Below are 18,726 nucleotides of genomic sequence, written 5' to 3'. Positions count from 1 at the left end.
AATCTGCCTTTATTCAAAACCTGGTTAGAATAGTATTCAGCAAATCATGTAAGTAAGAGGCGACAGATGGGATCGGGTGGTCAGACTCGCTGACCTGGCTGACACATGCCATCGTATCCCATTTGCGTAGATCGGTGCTCATGATGCTGATCACTGGATTGTCTGGTCCAGATTTGATTATTATTGTTTACAGAACAATAAACCAAACATTCCAAACTCAAGAAACTAACTTGCCCCTTAAGCGTTTACAAGCATCCAATCGGTTGGACGTCTTGAACACATCAACGTGACGTTCGTTATCATAATCTACAGCATACACAGAACTCTTCAGTTCTGTGTGTTCTCAAAAGCTGGAAGCTGTTCTCGTCTGTGAACACGACTCCTTGCCAGCTTCTGTTCTGCCAGTGTCACAGTGTCCGACCTCATTGATGTCTCCGACGTCGGTGTTCCGGCGTCAACGTTACGCCTCGTAGTAGACTCTAAGCATTTTATATTGTACCGACGTAGTCTTCATGACCCTCATCAGCGACTGACAATATTGGACTGATGATTCAAGAGGGGTTGTGACAGACCTTTGCCACTACAAGGCTTTTATCTGGTCTGTCCAGTCCGCCTGTAACCTGACATATGCCCCGTAACTGTCACTCTCCTTCGCCACAGGCTTTCGTTGATCCTTCACGTATCACACCAACGGCTTGAATTAGAATTTAATATCGGTGTGTTACTGTCACTGACTAACGGTTTGGGTGAGAATAAACAACGAGTATATCATTTTATACCTTAACACAGTTAGCATGTCGTATACGTACATATTTCAACATTTTCACTTCAAACTCAGTTTCCACTCACATGGGTACAGTTCACGTCCATAAGTCGGCGAATTGTTTAAGTCGAGTTCTGACGATTGTTCTCAAACATTTCGTAATCATATCGGGGTTTGCTCAGCGATTCCAATTGTTCGTTCCCTCAAAGGTTTCCTTTGCTCGTCAGTTCATATTAATTCAGTGTCTGGTTGGTTCAACTGCTTTATACGCCCATATTACCGAAGTATTTAAGTGTTTAAATGTATTCAACAATATCTTAGACAATTGCACAGTCATATCAAACTTGTGTAAATAATAACCACTTAATAATTATCGCCAATGAATCAGACTGTCGACATATGAGGTAGTGGCGCTCCACTGGTTGTTTGGTTTGTTCACAAATACTTCTGTTCATCCAGCAGAAGAAATGGGTACCCGGTGGGATAAGTCATGTCAGACAGTAAACCTTCTAGCGCCCCACAGGCAGCTTGGGTTATCCGGGGTAATAATGGTGTTTAGCGCATTAAAACATGTGAATTTATTATTATTGGCTTGCAGTTGGGTGAAAACAATTTCCATGGATAACGAATTCCTATCACTGATACCAACACACGGTTAGAATGTTTGTATATATGTATGACATGTTTATGTAGCAAAATGTTTTGTTGTTTTTTCTAAAATAAACTAACATTTATAGTTATCAGTAGTATTTAGAATTTCAAGAAATTAAACGTAGGCACAGAGAGTGGATCCTGAAAATATTGGAGACATTTCTTTAAGAAATAAAATTCTCAATTATGTCTGTATCATAGCAACCTATAGAACACAATCTGCTTACAAACATATGATCATTGAGTGCGACGACCGAGAACATCCTCACGGCCAGGGCAAGCTAGAGGTTATTTCCGGAAAGACGAGTTTCGGGGAATTGAGGAAACATTTGAAGCATCAGTAAGTTATTCCCACTATTCTGGGATATATGCATATATGCAGGTGGATGTGGATGTGTTTAGGAGACTCCCGCAGTACCTAGGATAACGGATCACATACCCTCCTGAGTAGAAGTTTCCGATGTCTGATATTCAGCAGCACTATTTTTCAGGTACGGCATCCATGGCATGCTATACTCCATTGCTGTGATAGACATTACAGAGATGAACACATAGTGTCCACCTGCTGTTGCAAATATGTATACTGATGTTATCGGACGAGTATCTGGTTCGAGGGCGTCGTTTGTCTGTTTTGATGTTTCCATAAGTAACGAATATAAATTTAAACATACGTGTGCCTGGCGACCTACATGATAAACAGCAGTTTCACTTTCCACATAACTTCCATAATTGTAGGCTATGTGACTTGTGGCTGAACTTACAAACATAAATATACAGTTGTATAGTGAGGTTTAAATCTGATTTCAAATGTTGTACAGCCGTCAAGTACATTCTGTGTATTATCATGGTGAAAACAAGTCCCGCCTTCATCTGTTTGGATTTAATCATCTTTCAGTCACTTTGAAATGCCCCGAACCGGATGCAATTGCAAACGGCAGGTAACAGTACAGCCTTTGTAAGCAAGTGCATTGTGGTTATCTATACTTCCCCCGGTAATATATGTTATCCGAAGCTGACATAGTTGGAGGTGCCCACAAAACGACTAAAACCTTGACCCCGACCTGCAGATCAGTCCCTCCTTTAAGGAAGTTCAACTGGTTGATTCAGTGTTTCGGTAAGCTGTTTAAAGGTTCTCTAGGGTATATGGTCAAACACGAATGACAACAAAGACATCCTTATCTGTTAAATCCATATCCTCCAGGGCCAGGTACAACACATAACTACTCATTCTCTTTTCGCAGCCTTCGAAAATCACCCTAGTCCTAGTAAAATTCCAATGATATTGGTTCATTAGAACAAGTTGTATTTGAGGGCTGATATTATGGACATATTTGCAGGAATTGTGGCAGAAAATGTAGTTATGTTGAAGTTGACATCGTCTTGGTCATGCAGAATTTGCTACACCTCTGTCGCGTGGAAGAAAGCAATACCATATGAAAAATAGATATACAGATTGCAAAATACCCTTTACATTTCAATTCTACATGTTGCTCCATTTTGTACATGCATGTAAAATCATGTAAAGTCCCTGCATGGTATCCTTTCCTAACTTTATTTCACACAGATCTCCTCTCGTCTTTGGTACTGATGTAAGTGGAAGGTTACTGTATCGGGGCCAAATACCCTTGATCATCGAAGATGTTTGACTTATTGTGTGTCATTGTATACCGACAGCTCATGCCTTCAGTCATGTATTTACCTGTCCAACACTGACAGTTGTAATACAGTTAGACTATTGTTCTCTTGTAGTTTATCGGCTCCCAAGGTGAATTTCAGTTTATACGCCGTACGAGCGGACTGACCGAGCAGGTGTTGATGCCTACTCAGACCATGTCAATAATGTTTATCTCGATCTAACCACTGCCTTTTGTGTACCTTGCAACTGAACCATTACGTATACTGAATAAAAAAGTTTAGGATCATGAGAATCAATATTAATTTTGGACTGAGCACGCTGTGTCATGTGTCATGATCATAAATATTCACGATCCCTGAACGTTTTTGTTCGGATCATATGTACGTGGGACGATTATGTTGATATAGATTCATCTAAAAAACAAAATGTGTTTGTCTCTGGACATGTACATTGAATAAGGTGATGTCCATTGTCTTGCTTATATAAATATTAGCCCGGCCATGCTCTTTCGTTTACGTTTGGCGTGACTGTTAAAAAACACATTTATGCATTGTTTCGTTATATCGACAATATGCGTGTATGTGTATGTACTGTTTCGTTATAAAGAAAACACACATGTCAAATGTATGCATTGTATAAAAAAGGTTGCTGAAAACAGTAACTGCATTTCATATAAAGTTGAAAAATACATGTTTTCGGAAAATAATTCTTAATCTTCTAATGCATATATATTCATGTAGACATTACCTCGTCTGTACGTGGAGATTCACTGTCAAGTGTATAAAGCATGGCGCAATCCAATCCCGTACTTTACCTGTCCACTGCCAAACCCAACGCCGTTCTGTACCTGTCCATTGTTAAATCCAACGCCGTTCTGTACGTGTCCATTGTTAAATCCAACGCCGTTCTGTACCTGTCCATTGTCAATCCCAACGCCGTTCTGTACCTGTCCATTGTCAATCCCAACGCCGTTCTGTACCTGTCCATTGTCAATCCCAACGCCGTTCTGTACCTGTCCATTGTTAAATCCAACGCCGTTCTGTACCTGTCCACTGTCAAACCCAACGCCGTTCTGTACCTGTCCATTGTCAATCCCAACGCCGTTCTGTACCCGTCCATTATCAAACCCAACGCCGTTCTGTACCCGTCCATTATCAAACGCAATGCCGTTCTGTACCCGTCCATTGTTAAATCTAACGCCGTTCTGTACCCGTCCATTGTTAAATCCAACGCCGTTCTGTACCTGTCCATTGTCAAATCTGACGCCGTTCTGTACCTGTCCATTGTTAAATCCAACGCCGTTCTGTACCTGTCCACTGTCAAACCCAACCTTTACTGTACCTGTCCATTGTCAAATCCAACGCCGTTCTGTACCTGTCCACTGTCAAACCCAACTCCGTTCTGTACCTGTCCATTGTTAAATCCAACGCCGTTCTGTACCTGTCCATTGTCAAATCCAACGCCATTCTGCATCTGTCCATTGTCAATCCCAACGCCGTTCTGTACCTGTCCATTGTCAAATCTAACGCCGTTCTGTACCCGTCCATTGTTAAATCCAACGCCGTTCTGTACCTGTCCATTGTCAATCCCAAAGCCGTTCTGTACCTGTCCATTGTTAAATCCAACGCCGTTCTGTATCTGTCCATTGTCAATCCCAACGCCGTTCTGTACCTGTCCATTGTCAAATCTAACGCCGTTCTGTACCCGTCCATTGGCAAATCTAACGCCGTTCCGTACCTGTCCACTACCAAACCCAACGCCGTTCTGTACCCGTCCATTGTCAAACCCAACGCCGTTCTGTACCCGTCCATTGTCAAATCCAACGCTGTTCTGTACCCGTCTACTACCAAATACAGCCCTTTACTTTACCCGTCCACTCAATCTCCTACCCAGAGTTCCACGCGGCCAGCCAGCATAGTACCTCTGCCACAGGCCAGAAATATGTGACGATTCGTCACATCTTGCATAGTCCATTCAATATAATGTACATATTTCTTAACTCTTTTATTTTTGACGAGCCTAAACATCTAATTAAACATCTTTGATAGAATGGTTTAGTTTCACTGAGATAATATCCTAAAACATGTAACACTATTTCGATTTGCGTAGCGATCCTTTGTTTACGTACGTTGTACGGCTCCACGTGCTGTCATCGAAGCCGACAGGGAGCAAACGATGCAACCAGATTGATATCTAAATATGTACTGTCATAAATGTTACTGTCGCAGTTGTGGAAGAAATATATGTAACAATGTAAAACATTGTAAAGAGCGCGCCGAAAAGCTTGCGTAAGGCCAGTCTCTCCTTATTATGACTATGCGCGTTTGTTTACAAACAAGAGAAAAGTCCGGTCACGTGATATGCAAATTAGCCTGTGGCAGTGATGTTATGCTAAGTCATCACTGCGCCGGAGTGTGCCGTCCACTGTCAAATTCAGATCTCGTACTGCACTCGTCCACAGTCAAACCCAACCTTTACTGTACCTGTCCTTTGTCAAATCCAACGCCCTTCTGTACCTGTCCACTGCCAAACCCAACGCCGTTCTGTACCCGTCCATTGTCAAACCCAACGCCGTTCTGTACCCGTCCATTGTCAAATCCAACGCTGTTCTGTACCCGTCTACTACCAAATACAGCCCTTTACCCGTCCACTGTCAAATTCAGATCTCGTACTGCACTCGTCCACAGTCAAACCCAACCTTTACTGTACCTGTCCATTGTCAAATCCAACGCCCTTCTGTACCTGTCCACTGCCAAACCCAACGCCGTTCTGTACCCGTCCATTGTCAAACGCAATGCTGTTCTGTACCCGTCTGCTACCAAATTCAGCCCTTTACTTTACCCGTCCACTGTCAAATTCAAATCTCGTACTGCACTTGTCCACAGTCAAACCAAATCCCTTATTGTGTACTACCTGTCCATTGTCAAACCCAATGCCGTTCTGTACAACAAACAAATACATTTTATGGAAAATCTTATAATCTCACGCCACACTAGCCGTCCTAGATCGCCCCAACTGTATGTATATGCCACGTAGGGTGTGCAGTCAACAACAGCACTATAATTGGGCAGAATGTTAGCCATTCACGCCGGTCACACCGGGAAGACGAAACTAAAAGTTTCATTCAAATGTTCTGCAAGATCCCGGAAAAACCAAATTGTTGACAAGTTAGTTGATAGCTGGTTCAAGTTGTGTTTTCCCTGCAGGGTTGAAGTGGACCTGTTCTTTCCTCGGCGTCGTCCCCTTGTACAGCTACGACATGGAAGACACAGACAAGGAGGGTGAGTTGCGGGTCTAGAGCCTCGGGATATTTTATTGCTACTCAGACTGAGACTCCCAATACCCATTACAACAAGTTCTCATCGGCTAGATCATGTCTTATAACGGGGTGTTAAGGGGGAATACGCCCTCGTTACGTCACGAGTCAACACTAGAATGGGGATAAAGATTGTATCATCTGTATGCGTGTGTGTCGTCATGCCTTTAAACATATCAGACTGGAGTATGTACACATTGGGGCATGGTATAGCAGCACTACTGCTCACCGCGGTGGAAAACAACATTCGCTTAAGATCTGATATGAGAGAGATATCTTGGTTGCAACAAACATCACACATCAATGTGTATGTGTATTAAATTCTGACTTCAAATTTAAATTGAAAACATATTGTAAAATCGATAACTATTGCTCCTCTGTGTTTAACTGACAATAACAGTTACATTAGCGTCTCGTACAAATGTCACATCCTACCCTTAATAAACTACTCAGCTTCATCCCGTCTTCATCTCCAGAGTTGTCTGTCATACAGACCCTGAAACAAACATATCCAAGAAAGCCCATGCAAGTCTAGATTATGCGGCAAGTCTAGATTTCCACAGTAAAGTCTCAGGGCTCCTTTTCATTATATTTTATGTGTGTTTTTCTATTATGAACTGTTTTTCTGTAAAATATGTTAATTTCAGAAACTAGTTGTTAGTCTATCTCTAGAGATGAAGGTCCAGTAGAGAGTTATTTTCAACATCCCTTATACTAAACCGCCATATAGCTGGACTATTTGCTGACTGCGGCGTTTAACAACACACCAAACCTATACTAAACAATCTGGGACCACACTCGTTACTACAAACCAAACCTATACTAAACAATCTGGGTCCACACTCGTCACTACGAACCAAACCTATACTAAACAATCTGGGACCACACTCGTTACTACAAACGTAGGATCGAGCGACGTGACTAGTCTACAGGAAAGTGACAACCATTCTATTCTCATTGGTTTACTAATTCTACTTGCGTTAAGTATTTCTTGTCATACTTCCTGGTTGGTATGGTATGTCAGTTACAACACCCACAGGAAGTAGTCCCAGCACCCTGACAATGCAGCTCTGCTCTAGATATGCATGTATGCAGCAGTATATGCAAGTGACTGCGCTTTGAAGGGATACTTACACGTTCAGGTAGGTCAGCTGTAAAAATGTCTAGGTTCTATCTTGAAATCAGTTTTCAGAATGTTCGGCTGCGTTCATTCATTCATGGAAATAACACATGTTACTCTGGATTACCTCTCGACGACGACATTGTTAAAATGAGACTTGTAGATACTGTTGAAAATAGACATTATCGGGTAAGCACTCCAGTGCCTGTGAGTAGCACATATCATGACACGTGACCGACCTATAGCTGATGTTATAGTAGCCATTTGCATCAACAAGAATACGTTTTCTTATGGTCGCATGTTGGAGTAGGATAATGTGTTTGTTTGATGGTTTACTAAGCAACGTTGCAGCTATATACAGACGATGTCTTAACAATCGAGCCTGCACCAGACCAACGAATTCCATCATGAGCATGAATGAACTCAGTGTACCGGGGGCGGCTGGGGTAGTCTAGTGGTAAAAGTGTTCGCTCGTCACGCCGAGGACCCGGGTTCGATTCCCCACAAGGGTACAATGTGTGATGCTAAAAGCGGCGTAAAACTAAACTCACTCACTACTCAGTGTACCATGACATGTATCAGCGATCCTTTACACGCTATCCCCTAAGTCTGTTTGTGACAAGCAATGTTGCCTACGGGTTGGTAGAGGTGTGAAGTTTAGTAAAGTCCATGCATGGGTAAAGGGTTGCGCCAGTTGACGTAACTTTCATTATCAGTTTGTTTGACTGACATACCCGTCATTTCATATCGGGCATGGTGGTTTAGGCATTCGCAGTGGGGCGATGGGGTAGGCTAGTAGTTGAAGTGTTGGCTCGTCGCGACGGAGTATCGGGTTCGTTTTCCCAAATGGACTGAAAGAGTGAAGCCCATTTCCGGTGGACTCTGTCAACAGGCATAAAAAAATGCTCAGGAATTATTTTCGGGGGAAGGAGGACACGCACGCACGCACGCACACACACACACACACACACACACACACACACACACACCTACCTCTGGGTCCGCCCTGGTTCGATCATTTCGTCTAATTGCATTGCATAGAAATACCTATTAGGTGAGTGTTGAAATATGTTCACGGCTCATATCACTAGTTTAACCACGCCCGTATAGACGTCACATGTATAGTCTACCTTTGAATCTGAAGCATCGTCACTCTTTATACACCGCGCAGTGTGAATGAAAAAGAATACTCTATATAATGTGTATATGGGTGGCACTAAACTGCAGTTGTTTATTCACGAATACGTTAACGCAGTGGTTGACAAGTAATGCACTTATTGGGGTTTTCACGTTGTCTACAATTATAGCATCTCAGGCTGTTGACTGACAGTTGGAAACAGGATGTACGTTTCGTTAATCTGGGACAGACAAATAAATCTCCGGGAAAAGGTAAGCCCCCTCGCCATCTTGACAAATTGCTCATCAGCTATTATACAATTATAGACTCTTGTAGAGGTCGATATCGGTTTTTATTGACCTGAGTAAAACAATATCGACCGAGCTTGCGAGGCCGATATTGTTTTTCTCAGGTCAATAAAAACCGATATCGACCTCTACAAGAATCTATTATTGTTTTATTATATAATGAAAGAGAAACGGGTTTTATTGGCAGAGTGATCTGATTGGCTGAAAAGCGGGGTAAGCCCCTTCGTACGGGATTCCTTGTCTATTTTTAGTAACCCAAGTCAATATCGTAATTTATCAGAAAACTCAAGTCAATATCGTGTTTTGTAGTCAATCATGTGACGGTATTTGACCAATAGTGGTACACGAAAAATACTACCTATATAACAAATTCTCATATACCTCAACTTGGGAATCCATTTTAGTAACGAATTTGAGTCAGCGGGTATGAACTCCTCCATCTCGAATTTTCTTTTTCAACTTAAGGCCACGCCCTAAGTATACGTTAGTGAGTACGACGAGTACGGGTATCCGGGGTACATGCCTACTTCATTACCTAATCGTTATTTGGTACTGATCTGAGCAATGCACATTGCATCGTACAGGGCAAGGAAGTTCATGTTGGAGAAGCCATCTTTCACATACGCCAGTTGCCGAGGAACGCATTGTCACACGTCGAGAGCGGATACGATATTTGTCAAGCGTATTACACAAGAACGTTTCATGTCAGCTTGACCCGTGTGGCCAGTCAGTTGCAGGGCCCCGTTCCTCAAAGCGATCGTAGCGCTAAAATGATCGTAACTCCCATACTTTAACATTGACTTACGACTGTCGTAGCGCTACGATCGCTTTGAGGAACAGGGCCCAGGACTTTACGCTTTGTAGACGTAGTTATAGAACTTCTCATGAACCCTCGGACACCAAACTACACTCGGCAAAGGGATGTATTCCGGCCATGTGCTTCTAAATGCAACGGTTATTACGTAACAATCGTCCGGTCACACTTGACCGCTGGCACGTGATCGACCACGGCCCAGCGAATGGATATGTTCTCCATTTATATGAAAGGGAATAACGTTTATCATCCAAAACTGTGTTCCACAGGAGATATTGTACTTGTGTGATATCAAACGATGTCTCCTAGGATATCTGCTATGACGTACTAAACTCGATGACGTCACAATGCTATGACATCGCTGTACTGCCGGTCTAATGGCAATACTATGTTCAGAGATGTATATTTTTCATTTAGAAGATAAAGCTACTCTGTTTTCAATTTTGCGGTCCTTTATCGTTGATTTAAGACCGCTAAATGTAATTTAAAAACCGAACGCGTAAATTGAAAACAGAGTAGCTTTATCTTCATTCTAGCACGATTGATAAGCGTTTTAAAACCGAACTGTTTGGCGCGCAAGAACACAAGACGCAAAGAGGCCTTTTCCCTGGAATTCGCTTCGAATCGTCCCGTTGAGGGACAGGTTGTGTAATGAACAAAATAAGACATTTTCAACAACATAAATGCTATATTTCAGGAACCAGTATGCTTGTATTTGTAACAAGTAGCATACATAAATAAACAAAAAATACAGTATATACTGTGAGCAAGTACAATTATTTGATTTTTTTCAAGCGAATTATTGATCTCCCATACTGTATGACAATCGACTCGCCCACATGCAAGCCGTGAACTCGCTAACTTTATTCACGGAAATAATTGTTGATAACCACTCTCCTATTCCCAATTTGGAAAAGACACACAAGTAGATCTGGACCCGCTTTGAATATACTGCCGCTTTTGCGCTGCTGACGGATTTTCCAGCTTCGTAGTTTCTTCACTGGGATTAGGGTCAAGAAATTCTTCTTCAAACCATTCGCTTTCTACTTCAAAAACACCAAAGATGCTGCCGAGATAGAAATTGCCGATGTCCGACATGTTTGTTTACAAACAAAAGGGTCAACGTGTTCGTTGTATTCATACGCGGTGAAATCGGTCACCTTCCTTAAACTGTCATGTAAGTACGGTTTTTGACTTACATAACATCACTGCCATGTACATTAGGGCAAATTTTTCATATCACGTGACCGGACTTTTCTCTTGTTTGTAATCAAACGCGCATATTCATAATAAGAAGAGACTGGACTCACGAAAGCTTTTCGGCGCTCTCTTCATAATGTTTTACATTGTTACATATATATTCTTTCCACAACTGCGACAGTAAGGCCTATGACAGTACATACTTAGATATCAAACTGGCTGCATCGTTTGCTCTCCACCAGCTTCGATGACAGCACGTGGAGCCGTACAACCTATAGCTATGTAAACAAAGGATCGCTACGCAAATCGAAATAGTGTTACATGTTTTAGGATATTTTCTCAGTGAAACTAAACCGTCCAGAATCGAATATCACAAATTGTCGTGCTAGAATGATAAATAGAATCTCACCCTCGTCTCCCGGCAAGCCTCTGATATTTGTGACTTTATCAACTCGTGTTGATAAAATTGATATTAATTGACACTTGGGTGAGATACTCTATTTATGCACATATATTCATACAAGCCATGTGGAGTATTTCACACGCCGAAGACCCGGGTTCGATTCTCCACATGGGTACAATGTGTGAAGCCCATACCTGGTGTCCCCCGCCGTGATATTGCTGGAATATTGCTAAATGCGGCGTAAAACTAAACTCACTCACTCACTGGAGTATTTCAAGATAGTTCGAATCCCATATTTCTAGGATTAACTGCACCATGCTTGCGGGTTCCACCAAGGTGGCAAAGAGCTTATATTTGAGTTACTTCGGGATATCCTCCCATCCCTTCCTGACCGTGTCACACCTGGATACTGTTCAACGTGACGTTAAACCCAACTCACTCACTTCTTCTGGATTGTCAGCTTCCTACGTGCGGTCAGCCACGAACAACACGTTCAACTTCCGGGATTGACCGTGCGGAACTGAGATGTAGAAAGTTTTCCCGTCAATATGCCGAATGACAACATGCCTCTAGCAGTGGAGACTGTGTTATTTAAAGGTCACATGCAACGTAAAACACAACTTTGCAGATTCTGATACCTTTCGGTATGGACATAGCGAAACAAATCGTCAAAAATGCAAATTCAACTTATAAAGTTGAAAAATAACGCAATGAAAAAAAACGCGCGAAATCGGAGTTCAAACGTTTCACTAATTTTCCCCAGACTTTTCTGGGGAATACGGGTTTCAACAGCTGGGCTGCGCTCATAGCACGTGCGCAAGTAAATAGGTTCGCGCAGCTTGGAAGCGGGTTGTCGGGTGAATACTCGGTGAAGGCTTTGGTGTGAGCTATTTTTCTAATGTTTTGTTGATATCTCACAGGCGCTAGCTTTTTATATGTTATGACAGTAAATAAACTGTTTATATAATTTCAATTGTCTATTTCACCACACGTTCTTCTTACCGCGTCACTTTCTCAGTTCGATACTTAAAAGCAATGTCATTATTTAGCGTTGACACAATTTCTAACTGTGATATAGATATGTCGTTGTCACAGACAAAACTCAATGTCTTGTTTTATTGACACCTGTGTGTCTGCCTGCCTGTCTGCTAATGACAATATTCAATACACAACTGCGATCACTGACCACATGCAATTTGAACTTAACACCAATCAGGCTATACACCATAAACAAAACGCATTGATTTATGGCCCGAGTTCGGTCTCTGTCACATTATGTAATTACACAGACAGGCAGGTGTGATACTTGAACACATGACATGTTATGATGTCTGTTGATTGCAAAATGTTATACACAAAAAATGAGCATGTATTTACAAAACCCAACATCTCTACACACACACCATGAGCCAGCCGTGAAGGCGGCATCTGCTAATGAACCAGCCGTTACACTTGAGTGCACACCCACCCGCTCTGACTGGGTTCGGTATCCCGGCTGCTTTGTTTCGAGGGAGGTAAACCCAAGTACACAATATTGCACTTTTGATTTGCGATTATACGCTTATAATTTTGTTTATTTGTTTTTTCATAATCAGCAATGCATATTATATGTCATGAAGAAGTGATAATTGTGTTTTAATTATGTTTGATTTTTTGGTTGCATGTGACCTTTAGTCTAACCCGCTCAGCCACCGCGGTTTCCAACAAAAGTACTAGAATCCGTATTTTACTGAGAAAGTGTAATCCCAAATGTAACATATGATGGAATATTGATAATATATGTTACATTTGACCACTATCTACAATGGTATTGTGTATTCAACAATTTTATAGAGAGCGAATGAGTGTGTGAACATTATCCAAGTGTTATCACGGCTTGTCAACCTGATGTGTGATAAACGCCAGAAGTGATGCAGGTCTTAAACGTTTATCACTTTGGCGAACCCAACAGCGCGGGTATAGGGCTGGAACCAAATCCATGACACGAGCGAACCGGGTTTCGAACCCACAGTCCTAGGTTCCTGGCGATACTGCACAGCTAACTGCTGCGTCTCAGACAACTGGTCCTCCCGTTCCACCAGTTGATGTGAATTTATTGCAATAATCATGGGGTATTTTACTTTCCCGAATGCAGACTTTCCCGCATTGAATTGGATCCGATATAGCCAGTTTGTGATACTTGAAGGTGACTGCATGTGGATACGTGACCTGCTTGGCGGAATACGCCAGTAACAAAATTACACCATTGTATAGTACGATTCCAATCGTTAATATATTTTACTTTTAACGTCACACAAAACCCAGTAGTTCTGAAAATGAATTCCACGAAAATGAATTTGAATACCCTCTCGCCTGTACGCGTAACTTATTACCTCCCCTTCCAGTTAAACTACCAACTTGTAAAAGGTCCTGTTTCCATTTATAAACGAAATCGCTAAAAACAACCTCTGTAACTTTTGAAACTACAAAAGGAATATTGATACACAACTTTGATATCCTTATATCAACACCCAACAACAAATAATTAATCGTAACAATATAAGATGCGCTAGCAAGTGTGATGCTACGATAAGACATTGGGTCTCTCGGGTTGTCAGCTCCAGACTTAGGGATAGGGGTAATGATCCCTGGGCCCAGTTGGAGGGTTCATGACCAGTCTCATAACATGTAGAAAACAGTTTATGAAGATAATCTATACAGATGTCATTTGTCAAAACATCAACTGGAATATTATCGGTGATTTCCCTCTCTTAGCTTGACTTAGTGTCATCAGTAAATAGTCAAAGTTTTCAACTCCTAAGAACTGAGGGATGAAATGAGACTCAACAGGAAAGTTTTAATTTCACACTTATCCAAACAGGGAATGTGTGTAATGGAACAACATAAAAATCAGTAATTTCATGAAATCCCTTGAAATTTTAGGGAATAATCCCTTGGGTCACAGCGATTTCACGAAATCTCTGACTCTTTCACTCTGATGTAACGATGCGACTGGCTAGGGGCATTATTTAGAATGAAACCAGTGTTCATATTCATCCCATATAACACCAGGAAGCTGCGTCAAGTGTATGGCCAGTTATAAACTAACATATTGAATCATAACATAAAATCCGATAGTATTTTCATAAACGTTCTTCTGAAAGTGTCCACAATGATATGCGGGAAATCGTCACATCCCCAATCAGTGTCTTTTTTTGTAATCAGCATCATGCGAGACAAAGTTTCCCATTTATTCTTGTCATCACGGAGATGTAAACTAGTTCGCCAGAGTCGCACTTAACTGCTGTGAAGTGGTTGGGTTTTTCCAAGCTGTATTGCGCAGTAATCATATCCGATGGCGACAAATAAAACTGGGCAAACCCGAACGGAACGTTGCCAGTCATAATAACTTGCCCTGTAATGGCAGCTGTCACAATCATGGACTCCAGTTCCAGAACTGTTCCAACAGTAGCAAGGAACAGAGAGTATGTGAATATCGGGTCACTTTCAAATTCACGTAATTCTGATGATAAAAATATTTTTTTCTTTTCTGAGGTTACTTAATTTCTTGAAAACGCATTTACGAATTGGATTTTACTCAGAGATGGGTTTATTTTAATAAATGACATTAACAAAAATATGTTTTCCGTTGCCAGGTGACGTGATGAGTGAAACATCAACCCGGGACAGTATGTCCAGTGTTTCGGATACAATTGGGGCCGTTCCAACGCCAGACAACATCAGCCTTTCCTCATGCGGCAGCAGCGGCCAGATGTCCTGCGACAACATCAGCAACATCACCAGCCCAGCTACGGACACCGACACTACGTTACTATCCGATAATGAAGGATTCGGTACACTCCGAAACATGTCAAAGACCGATGTGACCCCGAACATCGAAGACGTAAAGAAGCTCCTGACGTGCTCAGCCTGTAACGACACATTTTCTGAACCCAAGCTGTTGGTATGTCTTCATACCTTCTGTGAAAAGTGTATACAGACTTACAGGGAAGTTGACACGGACTTCGTCATCTGCGGCTACTGTCGCACATGTCAACCAAAACCTTGGAACGGGTCGAAGGGTTTGACGCCCAGCTACACACACGAGGACCTGCTTGAGATAACAAACAGACCGGAGAGCCAACCGTCTCTGTGTCAGGCATGCGAGAAAAACGATGACCCACAATTCCTCTGCACAACATGCAACGTGGTGATTTGCAAGCCTTGTCAAGTGGCACATGCGAACTTAAAAATCACCAAGAAGCATACCGTGTTGCCATTAAGCCTGGCCAATGAAACACCATTGTCCATCTATGCCGGCAAGAGACAGGTGATCTGCAAAGAGCATGATGAGCCTATAGCCTACCGCTGCGTCCCCTGCGGTCTGTTCCTGTGTCACACCGATTTGTCGCAGTTCCACGCTGATCACGAGATCGAAACAGTGGCTGAAGTGAGGCACAGAATGAAACGCAACGCAGCTGAACTAGAGCGGAAGGTAAAACAGAGTATATTGTCTTCCAAATCAGCAGAAACCTTAGCCCGCTGTCGAAAAGAAAGACTGAACGAGAAATTCGAAGCTATAGAGTCAAAAATTGATACAGTTGCCAACGAAACCGAACGATGTGTACGTCAAGCAGCAACGTCGATGAAGGCACAGTTGAGTCAACAAAGGGGACGAGAAGAGGTGAAGATTAAGGAGGTAATGGGGGAGGCTGAAGAAAGACTCCAGTCTTCTCAACATCTCCGTCGAATGCTGCTGTCGGTTACCAAGGAGTCCAATGATCTTGACGCCCTCACGTTCCTGTCGTACTGTGAACAGAGTTATGAAGACTTCCGGCAGAGAGGTTCTGGGCAGAAGACCTTTGACTCGGATATAGTTTTCTTGCCATCACCACGGCTTAGTCAAATACTCACCTCCTCAAACATTGGCGAGGTTCGAGAGATAGGGAACTATCCAGCCTTCAAAACACCACAGGTCCTAAGCTCGTTCAATGTTCTTGAAAACGTGTCGGGGCTGGCAGCAAATGTTTACGGAGAGGTGGTGTGCACGTCCTATCACGAAGGAAAGTGTGTTATGTACGACATGGCTGGAAGACTTATCCGTGATCTCAGCTCACAGGTGGTTAGACCTTGGGATGTTGCGTTCACAGATGACAACACATTCGTCATCACCGACTGCGGCGACAACATCGGTCACGGTTCAGTCAAGCTGTTCAGTCCGGCGGGAACTCTGATAAAGGTCATCGCTGCTAACGTCAAATCGCCAGCAGGGGTCACCACTGACCATTCTGGTCGCTTGTACGTTTGTGATGAACACGAGACGTGTGTTAAGATAATGTCCTTGGAAGGTAACACCATCGGTCAACTGAAGTCCTGGAACGAAACCTACCTCTTCCAAGGCCCCATCTTCGTTGCCACTAACGTCAACAACGACGTGATTGTCTGTGATGACCATCGTTCCATCGAGATCCTATCTCCCGTTGGTGAAAAGAAGGAAAGCTATGCGGTGGATGGTCGACACGATCTGCAGGCGATATGCACGGACAGCAGTGGTCAGATTCTTGTAGTGGACAATATAATGAACGGACTTCATGTTTTGACAGCTGGGGGTAGGTTAAGAAGGTTCGTCTCCTTCTCGGATATCACAGGTTTGGAAAACATCCGGTGTGTGTGTGTAGATCCATCGGGTCGTGTCCTCATTGGGGGCAGGTCGAAACTGGTTGTGCTGGACATGTTTGAAGAATGTTGATTCATTGGATTGGTTGCATACAATAACAAGAAACGTGTCAGACACCCGTTTATCGTACTCACATAAGTCTGTGTACCAGAATTCCGAACATCAAAGTGCTAAGAAAGCTTTATGGGTCTATGCTGTACCTGCAGAAAGATAGATCGTGGGATTTCAGTCCAAGCTAATGACCTTGAGTCGAAAGAATTGCAAGAGTTATATAATACTTTGTGGAAATTAAGCTAGCCATTTAACCAGTTCTATGTTTCACACAAATAACAATCTACAGGCGCGTAGCAAGCCAATTTTTTCGTGTAAGCCCAATAGGTTGCAAAGCTTTATATTTAGAACGTATTGAGGGCTTGCAAAAATCATGTGTAAGTCCGGGCTTTTATTTTTATAATGGTAGCTACGCCCCTGATCTAGATGTATTTATTATATATCTTGATGAGCGGGAAGTGTATGAAGACAGTGACAAGGGAGACAATATTGCATTAGTGGCGTGACTTCATATTATTCAACGCGCGATATGTTCCGTTACCATACACGCGGCTATTGTTGACGGACTGCATTCAACGTTTCGTCGAGCCATTAAAGATTAAACCAGCGTCATGTTCATGTCGAGTTGCGCTCAATGAAGACCAGCTTTGTGACTGATCATAATCGAACGAGTATTAAGGTTCTATGTAAACAGAGATTCGTTCAACTGAAAATGACGAAAATAGTCTTGCTAACAATAATTACACTACTCTATGACTCTAGAGCTCCTCTTCCAAGTGAAGTGATAATCTAAGACCGACTGCAACCTTCATGAACTTTCAGTTAGTCGTAACTGACCATGAACTTCTTCTAACTGAAAGCAGCAAAATTGGTAAAATCGATACACTATATAATTCAGGAAGTGTTAATACTTTTTTTTAAAAGTAACAGCAAGGATGCATTATGAACTGTTGTTTAGTTTGACGGTTTGTAATTTGTAATTAAAGCTTTAGCCCACGACGCATGTTCAAATGTTTATTCAAGTACTGAAATTGAAGCATCATCAAATGCACGGAACCCTCATTTCTAATATAACCGATTACACAAATATCTCGTAGAGTCAGGCACCAATAGGCCTGCAACAGCAGAGCCCTGTTTCCACAGTAATCTGTACTAGATCGTCAGCAACCCATGCATATAGTAGGGGTGGTCAGGTGGCCACATTCGCTGACTCATAGTCATCGTACAGGGGCGTAGGAACGGTGTGTGTGTGTGTGTGTGTTTCCAAGACGAAACTATATCTACCTTACCATAACTACAATTTCAATCTGAATTTCAATACTTTTCATAAATTGGCTATGATTACGCTGGAGAACACAAATATCTACAAATCCAGAGATCTGGTTCGAATCCCGGTTCACAATGACGATGTTTCAAGATCTGTCACTCCATCCCCGTGCTCGTGGGTTAAGCACAGTGGTGTACGTGGGAGAAAGAGCATCACTTCCAGCTGACATTTCGTGGAGTAACTGCATGGAATACTGTTAAAGGTGGCGTTAAGCCCAAGTTACAGACAGATACTGGGCAGAATCGCTGACTTGCTTCACACATGTCATCGCATCCCAATTGCGTAGATCGATGCTCATACTGTTGATCACTGGATTGTCTGGTCCTGACTCCATTATGTACAGACAGCCGCCATATAGCTGGAA

General features: G+C 42.4%; 1 protein-coding gene across 3 annotated transcripts; it reads left to right on the top strand.

Moving 5' to 3' along the window:
- Window positions 1-1,765: 1,765 nt before the first annotated feature.
- LOC124290999 (tripartite motif-containing protein 2-like) lies at window positions 1,766-18,032 on the top strand. 3 transcript variants are annotated; one of them, XM_046727861.1, is made up of 3 exons: window positions 1,766-1,905; window positions 6,257-6,331; window positions 14,964-18,032. In XM_046727861.1, exons 1-3 carry the CDS (start codon window positions 1,875-1,877, stop codon window positions 17,054-17,056), a joined length of 2,199 nt encoding a protein of 732 aa, XP_046583817.1. In that variant the 5' UTR covers window positions 1,766-1,874; the 3' UTR covers window positions 17,057-18,032. The 3 variants fall into 3 exon arrangements, with proteins under 3 accessions (XP_046583817.1, XP_046583818.1, XP_046583819.1); XM_046727862.1 differs by lacking the exons at window positions 1,766-1,905; window positions 6,257-6,331 and adding an exon at window positions 7,403-7,508; XM_046727863.1 differs by lacking the exons at window positions 1,766-1,905; window positions 6,257-6,331 and adding an exon at window positions 14,711-14,792.
- The last annotated feature ends 694 nt before the right edge of the window (window positions 18,033-18,726 follow it).

The sequence above is a fragment of the Haliotis rubra genome, unplaced genomic scaffold (assembly GCF_003918875.1).
Source record: "Haliotis rubra isolate DU_JTF1 unplaced genomic scaffold, ASM391887v1 Scf48, whole genome shotgun sequence".
In the NCBI taxonomy this organism is placed as follows: Eukaryota; Metazoa; Mollusca; class Gastropoda; order Lepetellida; family Haliotidae; genus Haliotis; species Haliotis rubra.
Note: the sequence above shows the minus strand (reverse complement) of the source record. Positions and strands in the feature narration are given on the sequence as shown.

Coding starts and splice junctions, on each gene's coding strand:
- LOC124290999 (XM_046727861.1), top strand. CDS start 1,875: ATGTCTGATATTCAGCAGCACTATTTTTCAG. Junction 1,906..6,256: donor TCAGCAGCACTATTTTTCAG/GTACGGCATCCA, acceptor TTTTCCCTGCAG/GGTTGAAGTGGACCTGTTCT. Junction 6,332..14,963: donor GGAAGACACAGACAAGGAGG/GTGAGTTGCGGG, acceptor TTCCGTTGCCAG/GTGACGTGATGAGTGAAACA.